Source organism: Salvelinus namaycush, unplaced genomic scaffold, assembly GCF_016432855.1.
Source record: "Salvelinus namaycush isolate Seneca unplaced genomic scaffold, SaNama_1.0 Scaffold629, whole genome shotgun sequence".
Lineage (NCBI taxonomy): Eukaryota > Metazoa > Chordata > Actinopteri > Salmoniformes > Salmonidae > Salvelinus > Salvelinus namaycush.
Window position 1 is genome coordinate 122,587 of NW_024061341.1, and position 23,885 is coordinate 146,471.

General features: G+C 43.1%; 1 protein-coding gene and 1 pseudogene across 1 annotated transcript; one reads left to right on the top strand and one right to left on the bottom strand.

Annotated features, from left to right (window-relative positions):
* The first annotated feature begins 127 nt into the window (after positions 1-127).
* LOC120042178 (gamma-taxilin-like) lies at positions 128-16,746 on the top strand. Its single transcript, XM_038987048.1, has 10 exons — positions 128-178; positions 1,563-1,833; positions 1,997-2,088; positions 2,454-2,624; positions 3,087-3,281; positions 4,508-4,627; positions 5,616-5,690; positions 15,379-15,471; positions 16,080-16,175; positions 16,354-16,746. The coding sequence occupies exons 2-10, from the start codon at positions 1,578-1,580 to the stop codon at positions 16,630-16,632; spliced, it is 1,377 nt and encodes a 458-aa protein (XP_038842976.1). The 5' UTR covers positions 128-178; positions 1,563-1,577; the 3' UTR covers positions 16,633-16,746.
* A 2,901-nt stretch (positions 16,747-19,647) lies between these two features.
* Positions 19,648-23,632, bottom strand: LOC120042181 (annotated as a pseudogene).
* Positions 23,633-23,885: the final 253 nt, after the last annotated feature.

Consider the following 23,885-nt stretch of genomic DNA (forward strand, 5'->3'; position numbering starts at 1 on the left):
ATACAGACAGATTGTTATATCTAAAGGGCTGTATAGGGAAGGGTTTTGTTTTGGTCTTGTTTATGCAACATGACAATAGGGTCAAGCAGCCCCTCCCCGTCATTATATATTGCGTCACATCATAGCGACACACTCCGATGCCAAAGACAGGGTCGATTTAAACAGTAAAAACAAACAGGTACAGTGTTGTACTTTTACGCCCTTTTCTGTGTTTCACTGACCCTACACAAATTATGTCTGAATTTGTAAATGATTGTAACATGTTACAGTCAAACAAAAGAGAACGCCAAGTGTTAAAACATGTTTTATTTACTAAGGAAGTCCATAGCATAGTTTGCCAGTGACAGGTTGTTAGCATAGCATAAGTTAGCACAGTGTGGACTCACGCACCTGCCAAACCCAAACAGTTTGCTAATTATTGCTAGATGGTATTTGCTTTCTATACTGCGTTCAATAATCCATACATCAATCAATACTTGATAGTAACACTTTAGTCCACAATTGTTGTTGAGTTGAATGTCAACGTTGGATTTGTTACTCAGCTAACAGGCTAACCTACAGCTAGCTCGTGTCAAAGCTAGCTAGCTAGCCTAGCGTACCAAAGGTTACTGTGACTAACGTTATAGCTATGCTAACTAGATTATTTAGATATGTGGCTCGCTAGCTACATCCATTTAGCTTTAGCGTAGCCGATACATGGCGCAATGTTTTACTTTCAGTATAGCTATTAGCTAGGTAGGTAAAGTCACTTAATAGTTTGGAGGTTATTTGCTAACACTAATTGGCTAGCTAGTCCCTGCTAATAATACATCAAAACTAGCCAACGTTAGGTAGCTAGTTCTATTGCCACCACTGTGTGGCAAGTTTACTTGTTTTGGTGTCTTCAAATTGATTGAACTAACGGACGAGTGTAACTGCAACAGCGGTGTTTAGGCTACATCCTTCACTTGTGTTCAGTCGGATAATTATTTTATCTTCAGTGTCCGGGTTATTTAGGCAGTTAACTAAATCAAGGGAATTGAGGGGTTCCTGTGCTGATTTACATGGCGAGTCCTTCTGTTGGTGCTGTTAGGTCTAGCACGTGGTAATCCTCAGCTATCTTCTTAAAGGATTCAATCCCATCTTGATTGTTGAGGGAACTGTGGTCCAGTGTTTCATTAATATATTAATAACTATAGTTACCACTACTGCCAATGCTACCCTAGTTATTAGAATGATCTGAACTTCGTGACCCTTGGTCAGATCAGAGTTAAGGGTGAGGACCTGTCTTGCCCTGCTAGAGTTGGTGCCCTGCTAGAGTTGGTGCCCTGCTAGAGTTGGTAGAGTGAGTCCGGACCAGAGACGTAAAATGGAGGACAGCATGTGGTTGCTAACTTGCTGTCTCATTACTGTCAATGTTTACAAGTGTTGAGGCTATTGAAATAAGTTACACACCACTGACAAGATCAGTGAATGATCAAGTATGAAACGGTTCTGTTAACAAATTGAATCAATGCGTACTCAAATAGTCAGGTGGATACGACCACAGCTATTTCACTGAGTTAACTTTTCCTCTTTTCCAGTTTGGGACCAATATCATGGAGGCCACAGGGTTCTGTGGAATGGAGGTGGCGACTCGGGGGCTAGTGGGGGGATCTGGCAGCAGCTCCCCTCCAGAGCTGGACAGCCCAGGTAGCCAGGAGCACCTGGGGCTGTTTGAGCTGGTCAGTAGTTGCTGCAGTGAGGAGGTGAGAGGGGAGACTCCAGGGAGAGAGGACTGCCCCCTGGACCCCAACAATGCTGAGCTGGACCCAGGCGGTGGTGGTGGCAAGATCAAGGACCAAAAGGGATTGGGTAGGTTAACACGAGACTGTTGTTGCCTGTCTAAAGCGTGTGAGGTAATATATGGAAACCACTGCATGCTGTCATGGTGATTTTATCCTAGTTATTGAGAATGTCCCTTCCTCTTCAACGATGACAAGTGGCTGATCTCTTCACTTGTGTTGTTTTGTAACAGGAAAAGAGGTTCTCCTACTGATGCAAGCCCTGACCACACTAGCCTCCCCAGAGGAGAAGCTGGCCGCTTTGTGCAAGAAGTATGCTGATTCGGTAAGAGCTGGAAACCTCCACATGTCTATGCTGCTTTAAGGGATTATTTTCATGTAAGACTTAACAGTATTTCATAAATTGCAGTGGGCCACTGCTAGTTGATCATTTAACATGTTCATCCCTGTTTGTGTTTTGAATTTGTATGCCCCGGGTTGTATTTATTAGGGCACACCGTAGCAAAACTATTTTGCAACGGAAAGCAAAACGAGAATTTCTAATTACACCAATTCAGTTAGTTTTCTTCCATTTCATGCCTAATGAACACTAACCAGGTCTCATTTGAATCCCTGTTCAAATGGTGTTTTGAGTATTACTACGCCTTTGTGTCCTGTGACAGCTTGATTGATTGATTGATTGATTGACAGCTGGAGGAGAGCCGCAGTATACAGAAGCAGGTGAAGGTGCTGCAGAAGAAGCAGTCCCAGATGGTCAAAGAGAAGATCCACCTGCAGAGTGAACACAGCAAGGCCATCCTGGCACGCAGCAAGCTGGAGAGCCTCTGTAGGGAACTGCAGAGACACAACAAAACCCTCAAGGTAGGTAGTGAGGAGAGTCTGTCACACAGCAAGTCAGTTAGTGGCTACTGTAAGCCTGTGTACTCATTGAACTACATATAGAATCATAGGATCTCTATGCTTGTATCAAATCACATTTTATTCATCACATGCTCTGAATACAACTGGTGTAGACTTTACAGTGAAATGCTTGCTTACGGACCTTTCCCAACGATGCAGAGTTGCAAAAATAAAAGGGTAACTAACACGAGGATATGATAGAATCCACAAGAATGGAGCTACATACAGGGAGTACCAGTACCTTTCAGGGTTGGGTTCAATTTAGGTTTAAATTCAGTCAATTCCGGAAGTGAAAACTCTTCACAGAAAATATTTTTTATTCATTAATTAAATTTCAATAAATTCATGAATTGAAAACAGAATTGACCCCATCCCTGTTACCATTTTTTTGCGAATTGAACGTTTTGCCGTATCCCATGTCAGGATGACAACACGCAACGGTCCAGAGAGTATGAGGAGCGTCGGAAGGAGGCCACCCTTCACTTCCAGATGACGCTGAACCAGATCGAGGTACAGATGGAACAGCACAACTCTCACAACTCCAAGCTGCGCCAGGAGAACATGGAGCTGGCACAGAAACTCAAGAAACTCATCAAACAGTACGAGCTCAGGGAGGAGGTAGGAGGACGGGTAACTCTTTCTACCCTCTGTCTTTTCACATGCACACATTCTCTCTTCCTCCCATTCTGTTTCTCTCTCCCCCTTCTGTCTCTTTAGTCAGGTGCCTATGGCAGGACCTACAACATGTAGGAGTAGTCTGATTGGTACTTTGATTAGACGATTACTGCATGGGAGTGGGATTTAGTTTGGAATTGCCCCAATGGATCTTTTTTACTAGGTGTATTTTTCAGCATGTTAAATGCATTTAAGAGCCTCTGGAAATCTCTTTTTTTTTATTAATATTTTTAATTTAATTTAAATTTTACCCCCTTTTTCTCCCCAATTTCGTGGTATCCAATTGTTAGTAGTTACTATCTTGTCTCATCGCTACAATTCCCGTACGGGCTCGGGAGAGACGAAGGTCGAAAGCCATGCGTCCTCCGAAGCACAACCCAACCAAGCCGCACTGCTTCTTAACACAGCGCACATCCAACCCGGAAGCCGGCTGCACCAATGTGTCGGAGGAAACACCGTGTACCTGGCCCCCTTGGTTAGCGCACACTGCGCCCGGCCCGCCACAGGAGTTGCTGGAGCGCGATGAGACAAGGATATCCCTACCGGCCAAACCCTCCCTAACCCGGACGACGCTAGGCCAATTGTGCGTCGCCCGACGAACCTCCCGGTCGCGGCCGGCTGCAACAGAGCCTGGGCGTGAACCCAGAGTCTCTGGTGGCACAGCTAGCACTGCGATGCAGTGGCCTAGACCACTGCACCACCCGGGAGGCTCCGCCTCTGGACATCTGACGCATGGAGAAAGTTCCATCTAGCTTTATCTCTGGTCTGTCCTCTGCTCTGTCTGTCTGTCCCAGCACATTGACATGGTGTTCTGCTCTGCTCTGTCTGTCTGTCTGTCCCAGCACATTGACAAGGTGTTCTGCTCTGCTCTGTCTGTCTGTCTGTCTGTCCCAGCACATTGACAAGGTGTTCTGCTCTGCTCTGTCTGTCTGTTCCCAGCACATTGACAAGGTGTTCTGCTCTATCCTGTCTGTCTGTTCCCAGCACATTGACAAGGTGTTCTGCTCTATCCTGTCTGTCTGTTCCCAGCACATTGACATGGTGTCCTGTCTGTCTGTTCCCAGCACATTGACAAGGTGTCCTGTCTGTCTGTTCCCAACACATTGACAAGGTGTCCTGTCTGTCTGTTCCCAGCACATTGACAAGGTGTCCTGTCTGTCTGTTCCCAGCACATTGACAAGGTGTTCAAGCACAAGGAGAAGCAGCAGCAGTTGGTGGATGCCAAGCTCCAGAGGACAGCTGAGCTGATGAGAGAGTTGGAGGGGAAGCAGCAGAGAGAGAGAGACTTTGTGAGTCCCACTGCCATGTGTTATTATTCTGATCATGCTCTAGCTAGCTACAAATAACTGGAGGGCTGTGTTCCATAGGGCACACAACTGAAAACATTTTTCAATTGCAACTTAAAATGATGTCCAGGTGCCTAATGAACACAACCCAGGACACAATATCTGTTTCTCTCTGTAATAACTGGAAGTGAATGACGGTTGTCTGTTTGCATCGACTCATTGATTGTATTGGTTGTCTGTTTGCATCGACTCATTGATTGTATTGGTTGTCTGTTTGCATCGACTCATTGATTGTATTGGTTGTCTGTTTGCATCGACTCATTGATTGTATTGGTTGTCTGTTTGCATCGACTCATTGATTGTATTGGTTGTCTGTTTGCATCGACTCATTGATTGTATTGGTTGTCTGTTTGCATCGACTCATTGATTGTATTGGTTGTCTGTTTGCATTGACTCATTGATTGTATTGGTTGTCTGTTTGCATCGACTCATTGATTGTATTGGTTGTCTGTTTGCATCGACTCATTGATTGTATTGGTTGTCTGTTTGCATCGACTCATTGATTGTATTGGTTGTCTGTTTGCATCGACTCATTGATTGTATTGGTTGTCTGTTTGCATCGACTCATTGATTGTATTGGTTGTCTGTTTGCATCGACTCATTGATTGTATTGGTTGTCTGTTTGCATCGACTCATTGATTGTATTGGTTGTCTGTTTGCATTGACTCATTGATTGTATTGGTTGTCTGTTTGCATTGACTCATTGATTGTATTGGTTGTCTGTTTGCATCGACTCATTGATTGCATTGGTTGTCTGTTTGCATCGACTCATTGATTGCATTGGTTGTCTGTTTGCATTGACTCATTGATTGCATTGGTTGTCTGTTTGCATCGACTCATTGATTGTATTGGTTGTCTGTTTGCATCGACTCATTGATTGTATTGGTTGTCTGTTTGTCAGAAGTTGTGACCATTTCCGTCTCCTGTTCAGCTCCTGAAAGACGCCACCGAGTGGAGACATGAGTGTGAGCTGTTGAAGGAACAGGAGACTCAGCTCAAACAGCAGGTAGCTGCCTTTCCCTTCCCTGTTCTGCCAGTCATTTTATATGGAGGGTGAATGTGTGTTTATATGGAGGGTGACTGTATGTGAATGTGTGTTTATATGGATGGTTAATGTGTTTATATGGAGGGTGACTGTATGTTAATGTGTGTGTATATATATGGATGGTGACTGTATGTGAATATACAGTTAAGTCGGAAGTTTACATACACCTTAGCCAAATACATTTAAACTCAGTTTTTCACAATTCCTGACATTTAATCCTAGTAAAAATTCCCTGTTATAGGTCAGTTAGGATCACAACTTTATTTTAAGAATGTGGAATGTCAGAATAATAGTCGAGAGAATTATTTATTTCAGCTTTTATTTCTTTCATCTCATTCCCAGTGGGTCAGAAGTTTACATACACTCAATTAGTATTTGGTAGCATTGCCTTTAAATTGTTTAACTTGGGTCAAACATTTTGGGTAGCTTTCCACAAGCTTCCCACAATAAGTTGGGTGAATTTTGGCCCGTTCCTCCTGACAGAGCTGGGGTAACTGAGTCAGGTTTGTAGGCCTCCTTGCTCGCACATGCTTTTTCAGTTCTGCCGACAAACTTTCTATAAGATTGAGGTCAGGGCTTTGTGATGGCCACTCTAATACCTTGACTTTGTTGTCCTTAAGCCATTTTGCCACAACATTGGAAGTATGCTTTGGGTCATTGTCCATTTGGAAGACCCATTTGCGACCAAGCTTTAACTTCCTGACTGATGTCTTGAGATGTTGCTTCAATATATACACATAGTTTTCCCTCCATGATTCCATCTATTTTGTGAAGTGCACCAGTCCCTCCTGCAGCAAAGCACCCCCACAACATGATGCTGCCACCCCCATGCTTCACGATTGGGATGGTGTTCTTCGGGGATGGGGGGGATGGGGGATGGTGTTCTCCTTTGCTGTTGTTCTGGCATTGATTTGCACTTTTCGCACCAAAGTACGTTCATCTCTAGGAGACAGAACATGTCTCCTTTCTGAGCGGTATGACGGCTGCCTGGTCCCATGGTGTTTATACTTGCGTACTATTTTTTGTACAGATGAACGTGGTACCTTCAGGCGTTTGGAAATTGTTCCCAAGGATGAACCAGACTTTTTCTGAGGTCTTGGCTGATTTCTTTTGATTTTCCCATGATGTCAAGCAAAGAGGCACTGAGTTTGAAGGTAGGCCTTGAAATACATCCACAGGTACACCTCCAATTGACTCAAATGATGTCAGTTAGCCCTATCAGAAGCTTCCAAAGCCATGACATTTTCTGGAATTTTCCAAGCTGTTTAAAGGCACAGTCAACTTAGTGTATGTAAACTTCTGACCCACTGGAATTGTGATACAGTGAAATAATCTGTCTGCAAACAATTGTTGTAAAAAATGACTTGTCATGCACAAAGTAGATGTCGTAACTGACTTGCCAAAACTATAGTTTGTTAACAAGAAATTTGGGGAGTGGTTGAAAAACTAGTTTTAATGACTCCAACTTAAGTGTATGTAAACTTCCGACTTACCCTGTATATGGATGGTAACTGTACGTTAATGTGTTAATGTGTGTGTATATATATATATATATATATATATGGATGGTGACTGTACGTTAATGTGTTAATGTGTGTGTATATATATATATATATATATGTGGAGGGTGACTGTATATTAATGAGTGTATATATATATATATATATATATTGAGGATGACTGTATATTAATGAGTGTGTATATATATATGGAGGATGACTGTATATTAATTAATGAGTGTATATATATGGAGGATGACTGTATATTAATGTGTGTTCATGTGGAGGGTGACTATGTTCATGTGGAGGGTGACTGTATGTTAATGTGTGTGTGATATATATATATTGAGGGTGACTGTATGTTAATGTGTGTTCATGTGAAGGGTGACTGTGTGTATATATATGTGGAGGGTGATTGTATGTTCATGTGGAGGGTGACTATGTTCGTGTGTGTGTGTGTTTATATATGGAGGGTGACTATATGTTCATGTGGAGGGTGACTGTGTTAATGTGTGTGTGTGTGTGTGTGTGTGTATATATATGGATGGTGACTGTGTGTATATGTGGAGGGTGTCTATGTTAATGTGTGTATATATGGATGGTGACTGTATGTTAATGTGTATATATGGATGGTGACTGTATGTTAATGTGTGTATATATGGAGGTTGACTATGTTAGTGTGTGTGTATATATATATATCTGTGTTCATGTGGAGGGTGACTATGTTAATGTGTATATATATGGAGGGTGACTGTATGTTAATGTGTGTGTGTATGTATATATGGATGGTGACTGTATGTTAATGAGTGTATATATATGGAGGATGACTGTATATTAATGTGTGTTCATGTGGAGGGTGACTATGTTCATGTGGAGGGTGACTGTATGTTAATGTGTGTGTGATATATATATATTGAGGGTGACTGTATGTTAATGTGTGTTCATGTGAAGGGTGACTGTGTATATATATATGTGGAGGGTGATTGTATGTTCATGTGGAGGGTGACTATGTTCGTGTGTGTGTGTGTTTATATATGGAGGGTGACTATATGTTCATGTGGAGGGTGACTGTGTTAATGTGTGTGTGTGTGTGTGTGTGTGTGTGTGTGTGTGTGTGTGTGTGTGTGTATATATATGGATGGTGACTGTGTGTATATGTGGAGGGTGTCTATGTTAATGTGTGTATATATGGATGGTGACTGTATGTTAATGTGTATATATGGATGGTGACTGTATGTTAATGTGTGTATATATGGAGGTTGACTATGTTAGTGTGTGTGTATATATATATCTGTGTTCATGTGGAGGGTGACTGTATGTTAATGTGTATATATATGGAGGGTGACTGTATGTTAATGTGTGTGTGTATGTATATATGGATGGTGACTGTATGTTAATGTATGTATATATGGATGGTGACTGTATGTTAATGTGTGTATATATGGAGGTTGACTGTATGTTAATGTGTGTGTGTGTGTGTGTGTATATATGGAGGGTGACTGTATATTAATGAGTGTATATATATGGAGGATGACTGTATATTAATGTGTGTTCATGTGGAGGGTGACTATGTTCATGTGGAGGGTGACTGTATGTTAATGTGTGTGTGATATATATATATATTGAGGGTGACTGTATGTTAATGTGTGTTCATGTGAAGGGTGACTGTGTGTATATATATGTGGAGGGTGATTGTATGTTCATGTGGAGGGTGACTATGTTCATGTGTGTGTGTGTGTGTTTATATATGGAGGGTGACTATATGTTAATGTGGAGGGTGACTGTGTTAGTGTGTGTGTGTGTGTGTGTGTGTGTGTGTGTGTGTGTGTGTGTGTGTGTATGGATGGTGACTGTGTGTATATGTGGAGGGTGTCTATGTTAATGTGTGTATATATGGATGGTGACTGTATGTTAATGTGTGTATATATGGAGGTTGACTGTATGTTAATGTGTGTGTGTGTGTGTGTGTGTATATATGGAGGGTGACTGTATGTTAATGTGTGTGTATATATGAATGGTGACTGTATGTTAATGTGTGTGTGTGTGTGTGTGTATATATGGAGGGTGACTGTATGTTAATGTGTATATATATGGAGGGTGACTATGTTCGTGTGTGTATATATATGGATGGTGACTGTATGTTAATGTGTGTATATATGGATGGTGACTGTATGTTAATGTGTATATATATGGAGGGTGACTGTGTGTATATATATATATATATATACAGTGGGGCAAAAAAGTATTTAGTCAGCCAATTGTGCAAGTTCTCCCACTTAAAAAGATGAGAGAGGGGCCTCCCGGGTGGCGCAGTGGTCTAGGGCACTGCATCGCAGTGCTAGCTGCGCCACCAGAGTCTCTGGGTTCGCGCCCAGGCTCTGTCGCAGCCGGCCGCGACCGGGAGGTCCGTGGGGCGACGCACAATTGGCATAGCGTCGTCCGGGTTAGGGAGGGTTTGACCGGTAGGGATATCCTTGTCTCATCGCGCTCCAGCGACTCCTGTGGCGGGCCGGGCGCAGTGCGCGCTAACCAAGGGGGCCAGGTACACGGTGTTTCCTCCGACACATTGGTGCGGCTGGCTTCCAGGTTGGAGGCGCGCTGTGTTAAGAAGCAGTGCGGCTTGGTTGGGTTGTGCTTCGGAGGACGCATGGCTTTCGACCTTCGTCTCTCCCGAGCCCGTACGGGAGTTGTAGCGATGAGACAAGATAATTACTAGCGATTGGATACCACGAAAATTGGGGAGAAAAGGGGGTAAAATTTAAATAAAATTTAATTTTTTTTTTTTAAAAGATGAGAGGTCTGTAATTTTCATCATAGGTACACTTCAACTATAACAGAGAAGATGTGGGGAAAAAATCCAGAAAATCACATTGTAGGATTTTTAATGAATTTATTTGCAAATTATGGTGGAAAATAAGTATTTGGTCACCTACAAACAAGCAAGATTTCTGGCTCTCACAGACCTGTAACTTCTTCTTTAAGAGGCTCCTCTGTCCTCCACTCGTTACCTGTATTAATGGCACCTGTTTGAACTTGTTATCAGTATAAAAGACACCTGTCCACAACCTCAAACAGTCACACTCCAAACTCCACTATGGCCAAGACCAAAGAGCTGTCAAAGGACACCAGAAACAAAATTGTAGACCTGCACCAGGCTGAGAAGACTGAATCTGCAATAGGTAAGCAGCTTGGTTTGAAGAAATCAACTGTGGGAGCAATTATTAGGAAATGGAAGACATACAAGACCACTGATAATCTCCCTCGATCTGGGGCTCCACGCAAGATCTCACCCCGTGGGGTCAAAATGATCACAAGAACGGTGAGCAAAAATCCCAGAACCACACGGGGGGGACCTAGTGAATGACCTGCAGAGAGCTGGGACCAAAGTAACAAAGCCTACCATCAGTAACACACTACGCCGCCAGGGACTCAAATCCTGCAGTGCCAGACGTGTCCTCCTGCTTAAGCCAGTACATGTCCAGGCCCGTCTGAAGTTTGCTAGAGAGCATTTGGATGATCCAGAAGAAGATTGGGAGAATGTCATATGGTCAGATGAAACCAAAATAGAACTTTTTGGTAAAAACTCAACTCGTCGTGTTTGGAGGACAAAGAATGCTGAGTTGCATCCAAAGAACACCATACCTACTGTGAAGCATGGGGGTGGAAACATCAAAGGGACCAGGACGACTGATCCGTGTAAAGGAAAGAATGAATGGGGCCATGTATCGTGAGATTTTTAGTGAAAACCTCCTTCCATCAGCAAGGGCATTGAAGATGAAACGTGGCTGGGTCTTTCAGCATGACAATGATCCCAAACACACCGCCCGGGCAACGAAGGAGTGGCTTCGTAAGAAGCATTTCAAGGTCCTGGAGTGGCCTAGCCAGTCTCCAGATCTCAACCCCATAGAAAATCTTTGGAGGGAGTTGAAAGTCCGTGTTGCCCAGCAACAGCCCCAAAACATCACTGCTCTAGAGGATATCTGCATGGAGGAATGGGCCAAAATACCAGCAACAGTGTGTGAAAACATGGTGAAGACTTACAGAAAATGTTTGACCTCTGTCATTGCCAACAAAGGGTATATAAAGTATTGAGATAAACTTTTGTTATTGACCAAATACTTATTTTCCACCATAATTTGCAAATAAATTCATTAAAAATCCTACAATGTGATTTTCTGATTTTTTTCCCCTCATTTTCTCTGTCATAGTTGAAGTGTACCTATGATGAAAATTACAGGCCTCTCTCATCTTTTTAAGTGGGAGAACATGCACAATTGGTGGCTGACTAAATACTTTTTTGCCCCACTGTATATGGATGGTGACTGTTAATGTGTGTATGTATTAGAGGTCGACCGATTTATGATTTTTCAATGCTGATACCGATTATTGGAGGACCAAAAAAAGCCGATACCGATTAATCGGACGTTTTTTAAATGTAATTAATTAATTTGTAATAATGACAATTACAACAATACTGAATGAACACTTATTTTAACTTAATATAATACATCAATCAAATCAATTTAGCCTCAAATAAATAATGAAACATGTTCAATTTGGTTTAAATAATGCAAAAACAAAGTGTTGGAGGAAAGTAAAAGTGCAATATGTGCCATGTAAAAAAGCTAACGTTTAAGTTCCTTGCTCAGAACATGAGAACATATGAAAGCTGGTGGTTCCTTTTAACATGAGTCTTCAATATTCCCAGGTAAGAAGTTTAGGTTGTAGTTATTATAGGAATTATAGGACTATTTCTCTCAATACCATTTGTATTTCTTATACCTTTGACTATTGGATGTTCTTATAGGCACTTTAGTATTGCCAGTGTAACAGTATAGCTTCTGTCCCGCTCCTCGCCCCTGCCTGGGCTCGAACCAGGAACACATCAATAACAGCCACCCTCGAAGCATCGTTACCCATCGCTCCACAAAAGCCGCGGCCCTTGCAGAGCAAGGGGAACAACTACTCCAAGTCTCGGAGCGAGTGACATCACCGATTTTAGCGCATACCCCGCTAACTAGCTAGCCATTTCACATCGGTTACACCAGCCTAATCTCGGGAGTTGATAGTCATTAACAGCTCAATGCTTGAAGCATTGCGAAGAGCTGCTGGCAAAACGCACGAAAGTGCTGTTTGAATGAATCCGTACAAGCATGCTGCTGCCTACCATCGCTCAGTCAGACTGCTCTATCAAATCATAGACTTAATTATGACATAATAACACAGAGCCTTTGGTCATTAATATGGTCGAATCCGGAAACTATCATTTCGAAAGCGAAACGTTTATTCTGTCAGTGAAATACGGAACCGTTCCGTATTTTATCTAACGGGTGGCATCCATAAGTCTAAATATTCCTGTTGCATTGCACAACCTTCAATGTTATGTCATAATTAGTTCGCAACGAGCCAGGCGGCCCAAACTGTTGCATATACCCTGACTCTGCGTGCAATGAACACAAGAGAAGTGTCACAATTTCACCTGGTTAATATTGCCTGCTAACCTGGATTTCTTTTAACTAATTATGCAGGTTTAAAAATATATACTTCTGTGTATTGATTTTAAGAAAGGCATTGATGTTTATGGTTAGGCACAGTCGTGCAACGATTGTGCTTTTTTCGCAAATGCACTTTTGTTAAATCATCCCCCGTTTGGCGAAGTTGGCTGTCTTTGTTAGGAAGAAATAGTCTTCACACAGTTCGCAACGAGCCAGGCGGCCCAAACTGCTGCATATACGCTGACTCTGTTGCAAGAGAAGTGACACCATTTCCCTAGTTAAAATAAATTCATGTTAGCAGGCAATATTAACAAAATATGCAGGTTTAAAAATATATACTTGTGTATTGATTTTAAGAAAGGCATTGATGTTTATGGTTAGGTACACGGAGCAACGACAGTCCTTTTTCGCGAATGCGCACTGCATCGATTATATGCAACGCAGGACACGCTAGATAAACTAGTAATATCATCAACCATGTGTAGTTAGCTAGTGACTATGATTGATTGTTTTTTATAAGATAAGTTTAATGCTAGCTAGCAACTTACCTTGCCTTCTTACTGCATTCGCATAACAGGCAGACTCCTCGTGGAGTGCAATGTAAGGCAGGTGGTTAGAGCGTTGGACTAGTTAACTGTAAGGTTGCAAGATTGAATCCCCGAGCTGACAAGGTAAAAATCTGTCGTTCTGCCCCTGAACAAGGCAGTTAACCCACCGTTCCTAGGCCGTCATTGTAAATAAGAATGTGTTCTTAACTGACTTGCCTAGTTAAAGAAAGGTGTAAAAAAATATATATATATGTATATTTAAAAAAATCGGCCAAATCGGTGTCCAAAATACAGATTTCCGATTTGTTATGAAAACTTGAAATCGGCCCTAATTAATCGGCCATTCCGATTAATCGGTCGACCTCTAGTATATACACTGCTCAAAAAAATAAAGGGAACACTTAAACAACACAATGTAACTCCAAGTCAATCACACTTCTGTGAAATCAAACTGTCCACTTAGGAAGCAACACTGATTGACAATAAATTTCACATGCTGTTGTGCAAATGGAATAGACAAAAGGTGGAAATTATAGGCAATTAGCAAGACACCCCCAATAAAGGAGTGGTTCTGCAGGTGGTGACCACAGACCACTTCTCAGTTCCTATGCTTCCTGGCTGATGTTTTGGTCACTTTTGAATGCTGGCGGTGCTTTCACTCTAGTGGTAGCATGAGACGGAGTCTACAACCCACACAAGTGGCTCAGGTAGTGCAGCTCATCCAGGATGGCACATCAATGCGAGCTGTGGCAAGAAGGTTTGCTGTGTCTGTCAGCGTAGTGTCCAGAGCATGGAGGTGCTACCAGGAGACAGGCCAGTACATCAGGAGACGTGGAGGAGGCCGTAGGAGGGCAACAACCCAGCAGCGGGACCGCTACCTCCGCCTTTGTGCAAGGAGGAGCAGGTGGAGCACTGCCAGAGCCCTGCAAAATGACCTCCAGCAGGCCACAAATGTGCATGTGTCTGCTCAAACGGTCAGAAACAGACTCCATGAGGGTGGTATGAGGGCCCGACGTCCACAGGTGGGCTTACAGCCCAACACCGTGCAGGACGTTTGGCATTTGCCAGAGAACACCAAGATTGGCAAATTCGCCACTGGCGCCCTGTGCTCTTCACAGATGAAAGCAGGTTCACACTGAGCACATGTGACAGACGTAACAGAGTCTGGAGACGCCGTGGAGAACGTTCTGCTGCCTGCAACATCCTCCAGCATGACCGGTTTGGCGGTGGGTCAGTCATGGTGTGGGGTGGCATTTCTTTGGGGGGCCGCACAGCCCTCCATGTGCTCGCCAGAGGTAGCCTGACTGCCATTAGGTACCGAGATGAGATCCTCAGACCCCTTGTGAGACCATATGCTGGTGCGGTTGGCCCTGGGTTCCTCCTAATGCTAGACCTCATGTGGCTGGAGTGTGTCAGCAGTTCCTGCAAGAGGAAGGCATTGATGCTATGGACTGGCCCGCCCGTTCCCCAGACCTGAATCCAATTGAGCACATCTGGGACATCATGTCTCGCTCCATCCACCAACGCCACGTTGCACCACAGACTGTCCAGGAGTTGGCGGATGCTTTAGTCCAGGTCTGGGAGGAGATCCCTCAGGAGACCATCCGCCACCTCATCAGGAGCATGCCCAGGCGTTGTAGGGAGGTCATACAGGCACGTGGAGGCCACACACACTACTGAGCCTCATTTTGACTTGTTTTAAGGACATTACATCAAAGTTGGATCAGCCTGTAGTGTGGTTTTCCACTTTAATTTTGAGTGTGACTCCAAATCCAGACCTCCATGGGTTGATACATTTGATTTACATTGATCATTTTTGTGTGATTTTGTTGTCAGCACATTCAACTATGTAAAGAAAAAAGTATTTAATAAGAATATTTCATTCATTCAGATCTAGGATGTGTTATTTAAGTGTTCCCTTTATTTTTTTGAGCAGTGTATATATGGAGGGTGACTATGTTAATGTGTAATTATGTGAAGGGTGACTATGTTAATGTGTGTATATGTGGAGGGTGACTGTATGTTAATGTGTGTATATATGGAGGGTGACTATGTTAATGTGTATATATGTGGTAGGTGACTATGTTCATGTGTTTGTGATTTTTAGCTCTCTTTGTACATGGACAAGTTTGAGGAGTTTCAGACCACTCTGGCGAAAAGCAACGAGGTGTTCACTACCTTCAGACAGGAGATGGAGAAGGTTTGGAACTGAACATTTAACATGAAACACCCTTGTGTTTCTTTCGTATATAGCTGGAAGGGTTTAGGTCTGTAGACCTCTCTCTATAGCTGGAAGGGTTTAGGTCTGTAGACCTCTCTCTATAGCTGGAAGGGTTTAGGTCTGTAGACCTCTCTCTATAGCTGGAAGGGTTTAGGTCTGTAGACCTCTCTCTATAGCTGGAAGGGTTTAGGTCTGTAGACCTCTCTCTAGCTGGAAGGGTTTAGGTCTGTAGACCTCTCTCTCTAGCTGGAAGGGTTTAGGTCTGTAGACCTCTCTCTATAGCTGGAAGGGTTTAGGTCTGTAGACCTCTCTATAGCTGGAAGGGTTTAGGTCTGTAGACCTCTCTCTAGCTGGAAGGGTTTAGGTCTGTAGACCTCTCTCTATAGCTGGAAGGGTTTAGGTCTGTAGACCTCTCTCTATAGCTGGAAGGGTTTAGGTCTGTAGACCTCTCTATAGCTGGAAGGGTTTAGGTCTGTAGACCTCTCTCTAGCTGGAAGGGTTTAGGTCTGTAGACCTCTCTCTATAGCTGGAAGGGTTTAGGTCTGTAGACCTCTCTCTATAGCTCTGATCTTTCTTCTGTTTTCCAGATGACCAAGAAGATCAAGAAGCTGGAGAAGGAGACGACTCTGTGGAGAACGAAGTGGGAGACCAACAACCAGGCTCTGCTACAGATGGCTGAGGAGGTGAGATGAGAAACTCTTGCAAAGGGCCATCTTATGTTATCATTTACTAATAGCAGCAGAAATGTAAGAATATTTTGTACTGTAAAATTTCACAAAGTATTTCAATGAATGTCACTTAATTGTCACTTATTTGTAGAATATGTGATGTTGGATGTGGTTTGCTGTTTGTCCTCTCCAGAAGACACTGCGGGACAACCATTACAAGGGCCTGCATGGGAAGCTGGAGTGCCTGGAGAAACTGTGCCGGGCTTTGCAGAAGGAGAGGGACGACCTAACCACCAAACTGGGAGACCTACAGTCAACAACCGAGGAGGAGACGGGACCTCCAGACCCCCAGCCCAGCCAGGAGTCTACCCAGGATGAGATGTCTCCGCCTGGGAGGGGGGAAGAGACGCAGCCCCCTACTACCCCTGAACTGGAGCTAGAGTCCTCCACCACAGAGCAACTTGACAACTGAGCCACTAACCCCCGCTGCCTTTTTGGGGGTATATTTGAATACAGTATATCTTTTTTTGTGTGTTTAAAGTTATAATTAAGATTAAAATGACTGCATTATTAACAATGAATATAATACTTTTTGCCCTGACTGTACATTGTAAAAATGGGCTTGGTGGTGAGCACTAGGCTCCCCATTTTTCTACCACATTTGTATTTTCTTAGATTGTCTTCATGCTGTTGGTCAGTCACAGGGCTGTTGTTCAGTCACAGGGCTGTTGTTCAGCAGCTTTCTCGTGGTCAGTCACAGGGCTGTTGTTCAGCAGCTTTCTCGTGGTCAGTCACAGGGCTGTTGTTCAGCAGCTTTCTCGTGGTCAGTCACAGGGCTGTTGTTCAGCAGCTTTCTCGTGGTCAGTCACAGGACTGTTGTTCAGCAGCTTTCTCGTGGTCAGTCACAGGGCTGTTGTTCAGCAGCTTTCTCGTGGTCAGTCACAGGGCTGTTGTTCAGCAGCTTTCTCGTGGTCAGTCACAGGACTGTTGTTCAGCAGCTTTCTCGTGGTCAGTCACAGGGCTGTTGTTCAGCAGCTTTCTCGTGGTCAGTCACAGGGCTGTTGTTCAGCAGCTTTCTAGTTGGACTAAAATTATACTTTGTCTTTCCCAATTTCCTCTACAGTCTGACACCGTCTCTTTGCAGCTTTCTTCCATTGAAAAATCTATATTTTGGAGCTGTGGAGTTGTAGTCAGATCAAATCTCTTAAGTGTTCAGATTAAATATTTTGAACTGATATTGTAGTGGGATTTTAAATTCTATCATATGCATATTGCTATATTGAAGTAGCCTTGTTGCATCGTCGTGACTAACTGAATCTTGTCTAGGAACAGAAATAGCAGGGCATTGTACAGTAGAAGAGTTGCAGACATACAATGTTTATCTCAGACCAGGGTCCATAGATTTACTAGAATGGGAATTCCCATTCAAGTCAATGTGACATGTATTTCTATGGCTGGGCCGTCATGATGGAATCGACTGGCTTTCTAATACCTCAGCACTGGTGTTTAGTTTCAGTCAAGTCTCCTTTTTGAAGCAGCTGGGAATTGAAAAGGAACTTCCCTGTCCTTTTAACATAAGACTGAGTCTAAAGGGTTAAATCCGTTCAGCTTTGACCAAGATGCTATCCAGTCAACAGACAGCACGTTCAGTCATTGTAGGTTCCCAGTTTCTGCAGGAGGACCCCTGGTTCTGATGCACCTACAGGCTTTCTTGGTTTGTAATTCCAGTAGCCTGCCCCCAGATCTGTGTGCTGTCTGGTCCAACTTGACAAAGAGCACAATAGACCTGGAACCAGGCTATCATTCCAATACTCCAAGGGCCAAACTGTTCTCCAGCTCTCCTTAAAACTGATACCTCCCACATGGAGAGAATTCGGTTCAATTTACCCAATGTTAAGGGCTCACTGGGTCATTTACCCAATGGTTAAGGGCTCACAATGTAATTTTACCTCTGTGTGATCATTTGGTTGGAGAAGTCAGTGAGGTACTTTACTGCAGACACTGTGGGCCTTCAGGAACTGATTCTGCTTGGTAACTTAGGGTTGTGTTCCAGACCAGTGAACATACATTTATATGGGACGTAATGTTTCTTGGGCTCCAAATAGGCTTCTTTCTATTCCTTATGCCGGTGTTTGTTGAGACAAATTGGTTTTATTTCTGGAAGCAAAAAAAAGATGACTGAACAAAAAATACATGGATTTATAAGGTGCCTTGTCATCTTAAATACTTTAAAACATGTGATTTGCTTTTTTTTTTTTTTTTTTTACAAACGCCTATGAATGAAATGTAATGTTTGAATTACAACACGATGCGAACATTCAATAAGAACTTATTTGGCATTGGAGATACTTGCCAACAATGTGAAAATGTTTGGAGTACTGAATGTAGATAAATGTCACCCATCTCTTGTAATGAGAATGATGGTGGTTTTGGGCCCCAGGTCAGGCTTGTGTTCATTAGGCAAACAAATTGAAACTGGGTTCAATAACTTAAACCCTTGATCGGATGAGTGCCCTAAAACACTACCCAGGTTCCCCTACTGGCCCAATCACCCTGTCATCTACCTAGAAACCTCACTGATATCACCAGCTCCCACTTTTACATTGTCTTTGAACTTGGTATATGTCATAAGGATTTAATTCAGAGCACAGCCCCTGAAGTTCTAAATGTGAAGATGGGTCCAAGCCATGGTTTGGGGATACTGTAGCTTAAATCAAGTTCAATACTTTACTGTGTAGGTAAATGTAAAGATGACGCTATAGATGTGGTCCAGGCCAGTTGGATGTAGCCTGAGTCCATCTGCTTGGGCTATTATGCCAACTCAGTGTCATGCTTGACTGACAGCAATGAAGACGGCAAAAAGCACAAACAGACTGGCACTCAGGCTATTGTGGATGCCAGTTAAACTCAGGTTATGTAAAGACATCTACCTCTGCAGGTGAGAAGAACTGTGAAAGCAGAGCTAGTTAATGTTCAGAAAGCTTTGAGTCCACATTCCCCTTTATAAGATTGTGAAATGTTCTTATAGTCCCGTCTCTCGCTTTTCAATAAACTATTTTGTAGAATTTCAAACTTGGTTGTCATTGTAACTTCCTAGTTTGCTCTGTTTAAATTGGTCTTGTGAATGAAGTTTACTGCCTAGAAATTAAGTTCACACAACCTTGCGTGGCTTACCAGACTCCTTGCTCTGGCCAAACACTATGCCCACAGACGTTAGTTTTTCCTTCCGCCACAATGAGTCTGTCAGTAACTCCGACTTCCAGAATCAGACCCGTTCTGATTGGTCCAACCCATCGGTTCCTGGAACCAGAATACACACGAGTAAATTGGCGTTTTGAAAAGTCGTCATTGGCTTTGATACTCGAATGATCCAATCGTCGACTTTGACATTGTCAGAAGCGATGTCAGTCTGACGTATGTAGCGAATAATTCAGTTGGAGTTAGACATTCTTAGGTGATTATAGAGAAAAAAAATGAACCCACTTAATTTAAAAGTTACAAAAAGTACTTTATTGCAATTTATGCACAAAACAAAAATCCAAGTTTGAAAATGATTTAGTCACTTGGCTCAGTCAAAGCAGAAACAATGCCAAAGGAAATCCTTATTTAGACAGGTGGAAAAGAACCCCTGCTTTACCAAGTGCATTTGTTGAACTGTCCACCTGCATGGTTCAGTGGCATCACACAGATGAGATTATCCTTTTATAAACAACTTCTATACACTTTGGGCCAGTTTCCTGGACAAAGAGTGCCTAGTCTTGGACTAAGAAGCACATCCAATTGTGAATATCCATTGAACATGCTTTTAAGTTAAGGACTACGCTTAATCTGTGTTCAGGAAACTAGCCCTTTGTACCTGTAAGGACTGCTTGATCAATATATCAAATCCAGAAGAAAGCTTCTATATGGGAAACAGAATGTCTGTCAGGTAGAGATGGAGGCTACAATGTGAAATACTGTACAAGAGGAGAGAGATGCACCAGGAGGTGGTTGGTGGGGTGGAGTAGGCGGTTACGACCCTTGACCCTCCAGCTCTGAAGCAGGGGTGTCAGGCTCCTCATCATTATAGATGTTCTCAGCCTAGAGAAGGAAATTGTTACATCAGTTCACAGTTAAAGGATTTACAATTACTTTAACTGGTTAATAGGATCAGACTTATTATTGAATTCACTTTCAACAACAAAATGTAGACAAAAGTTCGAACACCACCAGGGTTAAGTTTCGTGAAAGTGCGGAAGCAAACGTGGTACTTTATTTGGACGACAGTGTACTCACCATTTGCCAAACCTGCATGATGTTATCCTCGGAGACGGAGCAGATGACCCATGGCTCGTTGGGGTTCCATGTGAAATCAGAAATCTTCGCTGTGTGTCCTCCATGGATGAACTGACAAGATAAAACAAGTCCGCAGGATGAGTAATATGCCGAAATATAACCTCCCTATAGGCCACCTGTCCATTGGCTACTCTCCGATTTCTGTTTATTTAAACTTAGGGGTAGGGTTGCAAAACTCAACTTCCCAAAAATGTTCTGACAGATTTTTGCAACCCTACTAAGGAGATAAAGGTCATCATTGTGGATGATGTGTCTCACTCACCAGGAGTTCTGGAGGTCCGTCCTCTGCATCTTCAGCAGACTGTTCCTCTCCGATTTTACTGGGGACCGACAAGACAAAACCATTTCAACTACATCATCCTCCTATCAGACCAGTGTTGATGAACCCCCCCCCCCCCCCCCAGGGCAATTCAGCAGAGCAAACTAACCAAAAAGGCTAGTCCAGTTAACCTGCTCTGCATTCGTCGGTCTTTACCTGAGATCCCATACGTTGAGCCTTCTATCTGTGCCGCTGGAAGCCAGAATGGTTTCGTTGTGAGGGGACCATTGCACCTGCCAAAGAAGTCAGTAAAGCACTGTCAGTGCAATAAACTCCAGCTCAGCACAACGTCTACGAGGGACAACACTTGAAAAAGAGATGTAAATCAATGCGACTACCCTGGTTAAATAAAAAAAAGTTGAATGGGACACCAACAAAGCCTGGTAGCTTATCCAGACTCAACAAAGCCTGGTAGCTTATCCAGACTCAACAAAGCCTGGTAGCTTATCCAGACTCCCAATTCTATTGGTTCAGAGGGATTGAGATTGTTTACTATTTATGGAGTATTACCTGGAAGATTTCATCCTTGTGCGATTCGAAAGAGTGGAGCTTCAGTTTGAGGTTACGCAGATCCCAGAGAGCAACAGTCTGAGTTACAAAAGGAGAAAGAAAACATTTAGCAACGGTAAATATATTAAAACATTCTTGGACTACTGTCCAGTATGATATATACTTCTTGGTCATGTGATTTGTGACCTGACCACTTCGTTTCCACCATTGTGCACAACACTCAAGCACTTGATGTGAGAGTGGACGGACAATTTTTTGTTGTTGATGAACACAAAAAAAAGGTACAGACCTTGTCTGCAGAGCCGGTGGCTAGGATGAACTCGCTGTAGGGGTTGAAGGACAGACAGTTGACCTCTGCAGTGTGGGCATCCACTGCATGGCTGGGCTTGGACGTGTTGTTGGACCGTGTGTCCCAGCTGAGACAGAGAGATGTCAAAGGTTAATGACATGGGTTCCCAAACCTTTTCCACTCGCCCCCCCCCCCCTTCCAGCATTGGGGAACATGCCGTGTGTGTATATATATATATATAGGCACAAGGACTGTTCATGACACCAACTGTTCATACCCCTCGTGTTGGTGGAGAGAATTTAAAGCTTATTTTGTCATGGGGTGCAATTAACATTTTGCCATGTCTAATGTGTATTCATGTGAAATGACTGACAAATTCCAACAATATCTATGGGCTAAAAAACATTAGCTGACATGGGCTAGTTGATCTGGACATTTCTGACAAGTTATAAATAGCTCTACGGTATGCAATGACTGGAATACTGATTTCAAATTGCACATTTTAGTATTACAACTTTCAAGAGTAAGTTTAAAGCCATTCTGAGTTCCTTATAAATAAAACTGAATTAAGGGACAGACAGTTAAAAGAATCAGATCCAGCCAGTTTTCAATTCAAATAACTTTTCCTTAGAGATCTTCTTGTGTGGAAAGGCTACACACTTTACATAAAGACACTGGATGTAATGATTAGTTACAGCTTGAAAGTATCAGATTGTGTGAAAATACATCGAGAGCAAATAAATTATAAAAAGAGAACGCTCACTTACATCATCAGTTTCTGGTCATCGGCCACAGAGCCAAACAGTGATTCGTGGAGCAGGTGCCAGGACACGTCCTCCACCACTGCAGTGTGACCGGTGAAGATCGTCTTCGCATCCACTATCTCTCCCCTCCTTATGGACCAGCACCGATGTCCCACAGGCAGATCGTCTGGAGATTAAACATTTCAGTGCACTTCTTATTAACAATATATAGTAGTTTGTCTAGATCTAATGCGTTTGCTTAATAACAATGCAAAAATGCTTTCATTTCAGTGAAAGCCACAATGTAGCTTGAAATGAATAAAATGCACAGGGGAAAATGGTGCGCTGACAGAGTGTAGAGAGAGACACTTACGTGGTCATCAGAAGCACTGAGCAGGTTGCCACTGAGGTTGGGGTTCCAGGACAGGCCGTACCCCTCCTTCTGGTGGCCCCGCAAGCGCAGGTCTGGGCTGCACTCACCACTGGGGTCTATGAGAGGGAGAGACAAGATGGTAGAAAAATGTTATAAGACCAGAAAAGGGTCTAAATACATATCAAGTTACTACTTTTCAGGAACCTGATTTATTTTTTCCTGGTTGGATGGAACCGTTCCAAAAGTGCAGACTCAAACATTTGAGTCACTTCCAATAGCATTTGATTTGTTTTTAGAGCTCAGTGATTATTTACCAGATGTGTATTGTCTCACCTGGTTGGAAGGGTGGCTTGGTGTAGTCAAAGACCAGTACGTCTGAGGTGGGGGTCTTGGTAGCGATGATGCAGGGGTTCTTGAGGCATGTACCTGGCCCGGTTCACTTCACCCTCGTGGTTTATCTTGATCTCAATCTCTATCTTTCCACTCACTGATCCAAAACCTCCAAATTCTGAGGAAGAAATACTGCATGTTCAGCATATTTTCTCAAGAGATAAAATGTTCACTTGTGCCAGTAACATCTTGACTTATAAATATGCATATAAGGCCAGATTCCCAGACACAAAAACACCCAATGGAAAATGTCTATTAAAATTATTTTTAAATCCAGGACTAGGCTTAATCTGTGTCCGGGAGACCATCCTCAAATGTAGATCATTTTTCGGGGAGAGAAGAGACCACACTACGACGAACATACCTGCTCCTTTTTCACTGTCGTAGTGGGAAGCATCAAACTGGGCGTCATCGTTGGGGACCTGTACGCTGGCGATCACCAGGTGATTCTGCTCATCCGACGTGTGAGTTCCCAGTACCAGCCTGTGAACCGCGTAGTCCTTTCCATCCGGCCTGCACAGAGAGACAGACACATTAAATACTGCCATTGTGTGTGTGTCTGAAATGGCACACTATTCCCTAGAGTGCACTACTTTTGACAAGAGACCTATATAGTCAAAATAAGTGCACTGCTATTTCAGAAGCAGACACCACATGGCAAAATAACATGCTTTTCTAGACTGAACTAGAATGGCTGACAAGGAAGGACAGGTTGGTAGAGAGAATACCACAATGTTCAGTATATTAGGTAGGTCAGCACACAGTT

What these genes read in the sequence shown, in the direction of transcription:
- LOC120042178 (XM_038987048.1), top strand. Translation starts at nt 1,578, where the DNA reads ATGGAGGCCACAGGGTTCTGTGGAATGGAGGTGGCGACTCGGGGGCTA. An exon ending in GCAAGAAGTATGCTGATTCG is followed by an intron (nt 2,089 to 2,453) that starts GTAAGAGCTGGA and finishes ATTGATTGACAG; the next exon opens with CTGGAGGAGAGCCGCAGTAT. An exon ending in AGTACGAGCTCAGGGAGGAG is followed by an intron (nt 3,282 to 4,507) that starts GTAGGAGGACGG and finishes GTCTGTTCCCAG; the next exon opens with CACATTGACAAGGTGTTCAA.